This window comes from Cornus florida, unplaced genomic scaffold (assembly GCF_030987335.1).
Source record: "Cornus florida cultivar Cherokee Brave unplaced genomic scaffold, ASM3098733v1 CherokeeBrave_3.0.0_Hap2_Chr10, whole genome shotgun sequence".
Classification (NCBI taxonomy): Eukaryota; Viridiplantae; Streptophyta; class Magnoliopsida; order Cornales; family Cornaceae; genus Cornus; species Cornus florida.
Window position 1 is genome coordinate 26,738,330 of NW_026775580.1, and position 11,306 is coordinate 26,749,635.

Consider the following 11,306-nt stretch of genomic DNA (forward strand, 5'->3'; position numbering starts at 1 on the left):
AGATGAAACTGGACCATGGAGCTAAGAACAAAAAGAAAAGATAAAAGAAGAAAAGAAGAAAAGAAAAAAGAAGAAGGGGGAAGGGATCCGACCCTTATGGCTGCCCCTCTCTCTCTCTCCTCCTCCAACACATATATGTTTGTATGTATAATAGGCACAAAAGTCTCCCGCTGGCCCTGTTGATTTTCAAAAATTGAGAAATGCCCCAAAATGAAAATATCTTAGAAAATAATAATGCAACCGCCCCAAAAAAAAAATATATGATGTCCAATGTGACCCAAATAAATATATATATATATATATATGCCAATATATCCCAAAATGATAAATGCAAAGTGTCGGAAACACTTGACCCCGCCCCGTTCCACTTGACGCGAGACCCGAAAATGTCGAAAAAAGAAAAATAGGAAGAAAGGAAAAAGGGACAGGTCCTCGCAGGGTGGGAAGGAATGATGGCGGTGAAGAGAGGGCACTAGAGAGAAGGAAAGCTTGAAGAATTTAAAAATGGTGGAATTAGGGTGTTGATCGAGCAAGTGAGAGAGAGAGAGGAGTATATAGGTGAGAATAATTAAAGAAGACAATTTTGTCCATTTAAATTGCTAATATTTTGAAATACAAGTTATTAAAAAATTAGGGGTACATTTTTCTTTTCGCATGTATTTAACGGTGTTAATGACAAAAGTAAAATTGGTCCTAAGTGAAAGTTATTTTCGAAAGGTATTTAAATGTGATATTTGGCCAAATTTAAAGGGTGTAAGTGAAATTAAGACAAATAAAAAAATCACCAACCTAAAATCTAAATAAAATCTACAAGAAACGTGTATCTGGACGCGTTAGCGCGTCAGGTGTGGTAGGGTCGGTGGTAATTCTTGGAGTCAACGTTAACTGAATTAAAAAAGGGAAAGGTTTGTAACGGTCATTAAAAAATCTAGGGTTTACACCTTTGGAGCTACGCAAGCCTTTCGAAAATTCATCTGATTTCATCTTCTTCGAGCATTTGATCTTCATGTATGTTTCTTCAATCGATCTAATTAATTTCTTCCGCATATGCTCGATCTCATTAGATCCTTTTGGTTGATCGAAAACTGTGGAATTCATTTTTTTTTTTTTTTTTCCTTACGATTTGACAGTATACAGTTGGAGATTTAATGTTATATTCTGCTGAAAAAATTCATGCGATTATCTTTAATTATGTCGATGGTTTTCTTGTGAACTCTATAATTTTGTGGGTTTCTCTATTTTATCTTTTTGTTAAGATAGTTAATGTGAAAAAAAAAAAAAAAAAAAAAAAAAAAAAAAAAAAAAAAAAAAAACTTGATAATCACCTGCTGTAGGGGGAGAACGCACGTGGCAAACTGTAATAACCCCACTAATATGTATATGGGCAGTCCCTGCTTGAGCGCCTTTTGAATATATTTTACTTATTAAAAAAAATAAAAACCACTAATTTAATTAAAGAAAATAACACTTCTGCCCAATTTTATAGCCAATGAGGTATCATCTAATATGATAGATATTAAGGGTATTATTATCACTACAGCCACTACCATTATATAAAACATTGCCCAGATCAGTAAAGGGTTGTAATGGGGTTACATAACAATCACGTTAGTATTTAAATTCTCATAAATGTATGTTATAATTATTTTTGGTTGCTTTGGTACTATACGTATTTTTTGCTCATAATACCCAAACCTCTTGTATGAGAGGCACACCCCCCTTGGATAAAACAGCATTTATGTTGATTAGTGCTGGATTTATTTTGTCTGAAAAGTTTTTGTTGAGTGTTATAATTGATTTAAGGTATTGTGTTCCTTGTCAACAAGGAATTTTGGTCTTAGGCTATATGAATAAATACCTAGGTTATTAACTGAGATTTTGGTGAGATGTAGCCTAATGAGAGATGTGTCTGAGAGTAGAAAATTTCTAGTGGTGAGGCAAAGATGGGAAGAATACCAAGAATTTGAAAATTAGGGTTTACCTCAGGTTTCAAGCTTTTGTTCCAGTTTTGTTGTTTTTTGTGCGTACTCTGTGATTTCTCTATATTCATTGATTTCTTCTTTTGCTTATGTTCCTATATAGGACTTATTCAAACTAACATTAATTATTGTTTTCCTTATTTGTTTGTTAACTTTCCTATTGCTTATGGTTGGATCTCGATTGAACACGCTTTCTGGCACGTGGTATCAGCTTGATAACCAACATTATCTCATGTTACCATTAATTTGTGATCGTAAAAAGCTTAAAATTTTCTTTTATATCTACGGTTTTGTGAATTTCTTAAAAGGCATGGTAGTGAATGGTTTAATTGAACATATGACTCTAAACAAAGCAAACTGCAGAATTGGATTCATTTAGGCAACCCCAATACTTATGACAAGGGCAATTTGAGTTAAGTTGAGTTGGTTTTGTCTTTTGTGCTTCATGTACTTTTTGAAAATTTAGCTTGGTTTGCAGAAACGAGAGAAGAAAAGCAACGTTCTTTTCTCTTTGTTTTTCCTATAAATTAAGCTGCAAGAAAACATTTGCTTGTTGATTTTATTATCTTTTGAGTTTCACTTTCCATTTTGCAACGCTGAATGTACCATGTACCTTTCTGGAATGTCTAAAGTGTTCTTTCGACCTAAGAGCTTGTAAATTTTATATTTTTTTCAGAAAAGTTGGAAACTTCCCCAATGCTTCTTTACAAGAATACTGATTATGGATTTAATGTTTATACAGGATCCAGAACTTCTGCTGTGATAGTCTTGATGCAATTCATTTTCTACATTGAACTTATGTGGCTAAAAATATGTGATTTCCCCCCTTGATTTTACTTTTGCATTGGGCTTAATATTTATGCTAATACATTTGGGTTTCGTCTTTTTCTGTGCTTTAGTTGTGCTCCGCCTTCCTCTTCCTTCCCCTCAAATGCATTTTCCTATATATCGTACTTTCAACTCATTTTATTTTTTTGGGCCTATCAAGCCATAAAGAGTTACTTCTAAAACCATATAAAAACCAGGGCATAGTCAGGTTGTGCGACTATCCATTGGGATGATCAAATCTTCAAATTATCACTGACTATTTGGACATCTGTGGTGTCTTTTATCAAAATGTTCACGTAGTTCATGGCTATTTTTAGATTGCCACAGAACAATTTTAATAACCGATAGAATTCATGATGCATTTTTTTTTTTCGAAGTGGATCTTGGCATTTAGCCCATATGTTTCCATTGTGGAGCAATCATGGTATTGTAAATTAGTTTTCTTTTAGTGTCAATATGTCATTGACACTGTCTATAAGTCAGTTTTTTAATGTACAGTGGTCAATTTCTTTGAGCAGAGATAATGTTTACTTTATTTCATTGACACTGTTATTTTTGTTTTACAGAATATCTATTGGTGATTTTGCTACGAAGTGAGCTGTTAAATAAGCAGGGACATTTCAGTAATTATATGTTTTTTCTCTCTTATCTGCCATCGAGAAAAGGGGGAAACCATGGCAGGGAAACTGCCAGGGGATCCTTCTCAGCATGGAATTGAAAGAAAGGCAACCACAATGTGCATACCAGATGAAGAGTTTCAGAGCTTGACACACAAGTGGTACTTCGGTAGAAAGGAGATAGAAGATAATTCTCCATCAAGGAAGGATGGCATTGACCATCAGACAAAGTCACGATTGCGGAAGTTATACTGTTCGTTTTTGCAAGATCTTGGTATGGAGCTTAAAGTGTAAGTCTTTAGCATTAATTTAAATAATTAGTGAAAGCATGTGAGGTCTAATAGTTCGATAAATGTGTTGCTTTTGTGTATAACCCATGCAACCTTTTTTGCCCGGAGAAGAATTAACCCTAACAATTTGGCTGATGGCTTCATAAATTATTAGGAAATCTATTTTCCTAATAGTGAGAAATGATCTCTGGTATCTACTTTTGGTTTAGCTTTTACACACATACTATTTAGCCGGTAATTTTTGGTTTGGTGTTGTTGTTTTAGACATATATACCTGAGGTCAAATATTAGCCTGCTTCATTTACCTGCCGATTTCGTCCTCCCTTCCAGCAAAATTGAAATAAAAATAAAAAGTTCATGCATTATTGTTTACTTGTTTATCCATTAGTAAATGGCTTTTGTCTTTAATTCGTGCAACATCCTTGAGTGTCTTATATTCTTCCTGCATATTTTCCCTTTTTCTTATATGTCACTCCTTCCAGTTCTTTGGAGAAGTTCTTGCTTACTGTACATGCTCAAGATAGTGATCAATGTTTTCTTTCTCAGGCCCCAGGTGACGATAGCAACAGCGATGATGTTGTGCCATCGTTTTTATTTGCGTCAGTCTCATGCAAAGAATGAATGGCAGGTACTCATCATATTTTTATTTTATTTTTACTTCTGTGCAATTTGTCATTTTTCAAAGGACATGGCCTCCCATTTGAATATTTTCTTGGTTGGAGGGAATTTTGACAGAATGTATGTGTTAAAAACATTCTTGGTCTTGGGCCTGAGCTGTGAAATGTGATGGAAGTGGAACTGATATATTAGATATGCTGTCTTGTTTAATATTGACTTCTGATATCAAAATGAGAAACTCTTATGTATTGCAGAGTTTAGTTCTTTTATTTAGATTTGATAATTTACTAGGTAAATATTCAATGATTGATTGGTATATTGCAGCTTCCACTTGCTATATCAAAAGCCCATGTGGAAGCTTGAAAATAATATTCCTATGTATTTTCTTCAATACATGTAATGTACTACTCAATGTGGTGATGTGCTTTTTGCAGACTGTTGCTACTTCTTGTATGTTCCTTGCTTGCAAATTGGAAGAAACACCAAGGTGGTTGAGTGATGTTATTGTGGTGGCTTATCAACTAATGTACAGATGCGATCCTTCTGCCCCGCGAAGAATCAAACAATTGGTATGGAAAACATTGTCACTGCGCTATGGCTGCTATGTTTGCTAAGTTGTGGGCTTGCTTATATATATTCTTTTTGTAGGAAGTTTATGATAGGCATAAGGAGTTAATCTTAATTGGAGAGAGGGTTTTATTGGCAACAGTTGCTTTTGACTTCAATGTTGAACTCCCTTACAAGCCACTTGTCACAGCTCTGAAAAGATTGGAGATTTCACACAAGGAGCTTGCAAAAGTAGCATGGAATTTTGTGAATGACTGGTGTGTGCTCATTTCTCTTTTTTGTTGATTATTGGCGAAGTTCTTTATATGTGAGTGGCCTAAATCTGTATTTTTTGTCAGATGTTGTCATTTTAATGATTTAAAACTTTCTGCTAATGGTACCTGTAGGCTCCGTACAACACTCTGTTTGCAGTACAAACCCCATTATATCGCTGCTGGTTCCCTGTTCCTTGCTGCCAAATTTCAGAAAGTGAAGCTTCCCACGGAGAAGGGAAAGGTTTGGTGGCTGCAGTTTGATGTTTCACCTAAGCTATTAGAAGGTTTGTTTCATATATCTATAGATCTCTTTTATCTTCATTTCCCATGCTTTTGCATCATGAATGATACTATGTTCATCAGTGTGAATTGAAGTCTTCAGTTATTAATTTCTTTCATGAGAAAGCTCAAGATATGAGTTCATATTAAGGGCGATTTAGATATATGAATATTTATATATATTTTTAAAGGTAATGTGCTTGTATGAACCTATTCCTTCAATAAATGCTTTACAAATTGTTGGAGAATCATGTTGCAGTAGACATTAAATGCACTAGTTTTATGATGATTACATTAATTAAAATGTTTGCTCAAGAAATATGCTTTTTGTCCTTGAATTTTATGTATTGCCCCCTTCTTATATGATATAAATGTTGGTGTAGTTGAGATAAACTGCATGACTTTTTATGACAAATTTTCCTTTTTATTAATTATTGGTACTGAAATATGTTGTTGGTTCAACCGTATCTCTATCTTCAGTTAGGATACACCTGCGTATCAGATTACAGGTGACTCTCAACGCAGTGAAGAAATGAAAAATGGACTCAGCAAGAGTTTTTTCCTAGATTAGGTTCCTCTTGTTATCTGTTGTAATTGTTGGTGTAGGTGATGTAAATAGTGTTACTTCTTATAAAAAATTTGCTTTTACAAACTTGTAGAAACTAAATTATGTCCTTTGTTTTAACCTTCTCACTGTTCAGCCTGCTAATACTTTACATTTTACTATTGAATGCAGTGAAGAACTGAAAAATCCACTCACCAAGGAATATTTAGTAGTTTTACGCATTTGACCAGATTCTTGTGAAATTTTCTTTTTCACTTAAAAGAAACACCCCTCCCCCACTCCTGCGTTATTAAGCTTCTTTCTCAGTTCTCTTCATGGGATTTCTTTTCAGAGGTCATCCAACAGATGCTTGGGTGGTTGGAGCGAAATCGGAAACAAGCTCCAACGGCACGTGGGAGGGTGACTGAATCTAAAGCTGTGGTTGGAAAAACAACCTCTAATAGCTCACAATCATGTGTTATAAATGGCTCGGTTGCTGCTCATGATTCTGGCCATAGAGCTACTGTGAGTATTGGAGTAATTGTTGAATCTGCAATGTCCAAGAGCTGCTTGAATCAAGCCTGCAATGATACCCATATCCCTGAAAAAGAAAAGTTACATACTCAGACAAGCGACTGTAGTCGTGCCAATAGTGTCATTGAGGATGGTGATGGTGAGCCAAGAACGGGGATATCTGATCAGAACTCAAGTTGCAAGATTGTTTCTCTTCAAAATGGCTATAGTAAGATATATGTACATAAGATTAGAGAGACAATAAAGAGGAAGAGATGGGATAGAGTTGCTAGGGAGAAGGTCTCAAATGCCATGGTTGAAGAGACAGATAATGAAACCTGGATAGAGAGCGAGCTGGAAAGTTTTAAATCATTTATCAAGTATGTTGCGACACAGTTATTTGCAAAGAAAATTTATGAAAGTAGATTTCCGAAAAAAAGTCTGTAGATAGCAACAAGTCAACTAATAAAACAAAAGGCTGAGAGGTCAACAGCAATATAATACAAAGTTATTACGCAAATCATTATCATATGGATACAAGGCTTGCTTACTCATAAGTGAGCAGGAGATTCAGTTAATGTAGTTTAATCATAAATAAATAAATAATTGAAGATAAAGTATAAAAAATTACTCTCAATTTATAAATTTTTTCAATAAATTCTTTTTATTCAGAAGATTTTTTTTTTTTTTTTTCTTTAAAAGATTTGAATGTATGTTGTTTTTCATTGAAAAGTTATATGTTAATGTTTTCATAAACCACAGGATATTACAGCCGAGACTTTGAACCCAACTACCTCCTATGTTTTTTTATTTCCAAAAATTCACCCAACTACCTCCTATGTTTTTTTATTTCAAAAAATTCTTCTCTATACAAATTTGTTTTCCCAATAAAAGACTCAAATGGAATATTTTTTTTTTATAGTTTTATGGCTGTAGGTTTGTAAAGTGATAAAATTTAGGATAGTAGGTCTCAATTGGATTTATGAGTATAAGGACTCCTACACATCACCAATACCTTTGTAACTGAAATTTTGTTTCTAGCATGTTTATTTTGTCTTTCTGTTTTGGAAATGTCCCATTAGTTATTTAATTTGACTTAAATTTTGAATAGAACAATACTTATTTTAGAGTAAATTACTTTTAAGGTAATTTTGAATTTTATGTCTCTAATTTTATTAATTAATGTTAGGGACAGGAGTCTGGTGAAAAATGGTAGAAAGTCAACCTCTGTTACAACTTTTTTTTTTTTTTTTTTAATTATTTTGAATAAATAATAATCATATTCATTTTAAATTTTGTTACCATTGAATTAAAAACACTAAAAAGTCATAAAGGCATGGAATTATGAAGGCATGAAACTATGAGAATCCTTAGAATCCTTCACCACTATCTCACTAAGTAGCATCAGTATCAATTTCATATCTCCTTGTTAAAGGAAAGCCTTGCCAAACTTTCGCTATAAGAATTGGCACGAAATTGATCCATATGGATTTTACATCCCAGCCCTAGAGAGAAAACCTCCATAGAGAGAAAACCTTCTCTTTACTCTCGCCGTTCTATTTGCTAGTCCTCCCTGATCATATTTGCTAGTCCTCCGTAATCATATTCAATCATCATCTTGTTCATACCTTCCTAGGCACTGTCCTAACTTTCTAACTTATCTATATAGCTTTGATATATCAAAAAAGTGACTCTTATAATCAAAGTCAAAATGAGTTCCAACTAAAGGATACAACTTTTACAATTACATTATAACTGGTATTTTAATTTCACTAACTCATATATATAGAAGACACGACTTTTTAAGTGTTGTATTAAAGGGTTAAAAGTTTTAAACCAACTCGGACTAAAAAATAATACATACTTGATAGATGCAGTGGATGATTACCGTCATAATTTTGACAAGATATTCTAATTTCTACATCCAAAATAGTAAATTTTTTTTTTTTAAATTCTAAAGAAAAAGTGTAAAAAGACTTTGATATTAAATTTGGCTGGATCTATGCAAAACAAGAAACAAATGTTGATAAACAATAGAACTATTATCTCTCAATAGTGCAGCCTAAAATAGATTTAATCATAGGCTAAAAGTAAAAACAAAAGTTGTATGGCTTGTTAATAAAAAAGGTTTGAAATTGGTTGGTATAGAATTCAAATTAAAACTTACCTTCAAAAAACAAACAGGTGTTGCTTAAATTTGTACAGAAATTCAAATTGAATGTCAACTGCCCATTATTTGAAAACTAGCCTTCACTTTAAATGGACTTTAAGTATGGGCTTGTGTTTAGAATGATTTGATTTGTTTGGGCTTGATCTATTTTATTTTTAGTTGGTTATTATATTTATATGGATTGAGTTTAGGTTGGGTTTGAATGGGCTAAACTTTGAAGTTAAAAAAGAAAAGGTTTGGGCCATCCTTATAAAGTTCAAGCGATGTTGTTCGGGCAAAGTTAATTTTAACAAAGTGGGCCTGTTTGTATAAGTTTTCATATTTTTGGGTCAAAGTTAAGAAAAATGGGCCTTTTATATAATTTGAAAGCATAATTTCTTTAAGGTACAAGGCAAATGTACATGTTCACGGCTTAGTTCATAAACATATTTATGGCTTACGAACTAACGAGCCTACCTTGGAAATGTTTGAGATTGGCTCGTTTACCAAACAAACTTGAAAATCTTATTTGAGCTCGGTTTATTTATGAAATAAACAAACGTAAGCCGAGATCGAACTATTTGTTGAACGTTCATTTACAGTCCTAAGTACCGATAGATTATTGTAATTAACTACTTCTTCTTCTTCATAACCACAACAAGGGGGCCAGCCTCTTGGCAGGACACGGGCTGCACAAGGTTTATGGGGCTCTGCATGCTTTTCTTTCTTACATAGAAGAATCACTTTCTTCTAGTTTTTCCCTCCGTGTCTTTTTTATAATTTTCTGTTCTGTTCTCTTCTTTTATTTTCTTTGATTTTACCTCCACAAACATGGGTCAAAAAAAAAAAAAAAAAAAAAAAATTATATATATATATATACACACACACACACACTGAGGTGATTTGAAGTCTGAAGGTGGACCAATGGATCACACGTGATAAGGGATCTCCTTTTTTAGTCTCCGTCCCTAGTTGTCCACTTTCAATTGTCCCATACAACATGCTTAGATGCCGCATAGATTACATTCATGACTTGATGTTGTGCTATCTTTTGTTCCAACAGATCATGCTCCTGAATATCTTCTTCTAATTACTACCCATATAAGCACAATGGTGATATACAACTGATTGTCCAAGCGTGGCCGGTTTGGCCCATTCAGAGGGTCAAACAGGTATGCTGACAGATTATTTGTATTAATCCCAAATTTTTTGTTTTTCAATAAAATACCATCATTTGGGGTTTCAAAATGAAATTTTTGTGTAAGCTTATTGAATATTTCGGATTTTTCGTTCATTGAAACGAACTCGGGTTGCACTCAAATTTTATACTAAGTAATTTTATTTGAATATGTTTCTTTGTTCCAACAGATCATGCTCCAGAATATCCGCCTTCTAATTACTACCAATATGAGCACAATGATTATATACGTTGGAATTTATATGCCCTGGCATAGCAAATTCCTGTTTGGATTAAAGTGACATATGTTCTTCACGTTTATGAAATATTTATGTTTTTATACAATTGATGAATTCAATGTATTATGTTTCAATTCATTATAGAATTGATAGTGTCTACTTAATTACAAGAGATATTTATATATATATGTGATGGCGATCAATACATGAATATAAATAGTAATCATAAATGGTTCATAGTCGGTAATTATGGATGGACTCATAATTAATTAAGACTTGAATTGGATCCGCGTTAGGTTGAGATATATTGCGAGAGCCGTCGTATGCAATTACTCCCTATCACCGTCATGGCATTTGACTCTTAAGCATGAGAAAATTATAGACTCTTTTATTAATTAATAATTTCTTTGATTTGTTCGGCGAATTATTCGGGATCCTTAGACCGATAATTTGGGTAGTTATGTAATTAATAGTTAGAGAGTTATATTTTCAATATTTGCATCATTGCTACTTGTATTTATTTTGTATTGATTATGCTTGATCACAAAGTAAATTCGAAGGCCTTCGTATGTTTTAGGCAAAATGATTTATTATATATTTATTTATTTATTTAAATTATTATTTTTGTCAAACAAATATTTTATTGTGATCGAACCAGAAATAATCAATGGTACCAAAATAAATATATTAATTAAGTAGTCGGATTGATGGCTTAATTTATCCGATAATTAATTAAGCATAGAGGGGTCAAAATGCAATATTGATTTAGAGGTTATTTATTATTTAATTGGAGTTTAATTAATTTCTTTTAGTGGAGTAGAAAATTATTTTATGAATTAATTGAATTGAGTCCATGGATCGGGCCAATTATTAATTCATTGTAGCCAATAAAATAATAGGCCCAATGGATTCTCACTCTTAGCACAACTTGATATTGGAATTATATTAGATTTGAGACATATGAATTAGAGATTGAGAAGGATTTGTTGTTTCCTTTTCTTTATTTTTATGTTGCCTATAAATATACATGGTCTTTGTATATTTTGTGGGTTATTTTTATGAGAAGTAAAAAGGAATAAATTTTCTCTCTCTAGAAAATTAGGGTTAGTGTTCTCATCTAATGGAGGCTCTCACAAGTTTAGTTTTCCAAGGTCATTCATGGAGGCATATGAGTGATTCCTAAAGGCAAAACAATTACCAAGAAGATGGAGATCCAATGAGAATGCATCTTGCTAAGGAATCTACAATAAGT

The 11,306-nt window shown here is 33.0% G+C and overlaps 1 protein-coding gene across 5 annotated transcripts; it reads left to right on the forward strand.

Annotated features, from left to right (window-relative positions):
- Window positions 1–3,313: 3,313 nt before the first annotated feature.
- On the forward strand, window positions 3,314–10,190 carry LOC132279133 (cyclin-T1-4-like). Of its 5 annotated transcripts, XM_059781064.1 has the most exons (7): window positions 3,426–3,714; window positions 4,261–4,342; window positions 4,767–4,901; window positions 4,981–5,156; window positions 5,286–5,437; window positions 9,702–9,810; window positions 10,007–10,190. In XM_059781064.1, exons 1-6 carry the CDS (start codon window positions 3,482–3,484, stop codon window positions 9,764–9,766), a joined length of 843 nt encoding a protein of 280 aa, XP_059637047.1. In that variant the 5' UTR covers window positions 3,426–3,481; the 3' UTR covers window positions 9,767–9,810; window positions 10,007–10,190. The 5 variants fall into 5 exon arrangements, with proteins under 5 accessions (XP_059637045.1, XP_059637046.1, XP_059637047.1 ...); XM_059781062.1 differs by lacking the exons at window positions 9,702–9,810; window positions 10,007–10,190 and adding an exon at window positions 6,329–7,357 and having other exon boundaries at window positions 3,314–3,714; XM_059781063.1 differs by lacking the exon at window positions 9,702–9,810 and having other exon boundaries at window positions 3,425–3,714.
- Window positions 10,191–11,306: the final 1,116 nt, after the last annotated feature.

Bases quoted from the DNA above. Each gene is read 5' to 3' on its own strand.
- LOC132279133 (XM_059781062.1), top strand. From the start codon at position 3,482: ATGGCAGGGAAACTGCCAGGGGATCCTTCTCAGCATGGAATTGAAAGA. The intron at 3,715-4,260 runs GTAAGTCTTTAG...TTTCTTTCTCAG, and splicing joins CTTGGTATGGAGCTTAAAGT to GCCCCAGGTGACGATAGCAA. The intron at 4,343-4,766 runs GTACTCATCATA...TGCTTTTTGCAG, and splicing joins ATGCAAAGAATGAATGGCAG to ACTGTTGCTACTTCTTGTAT.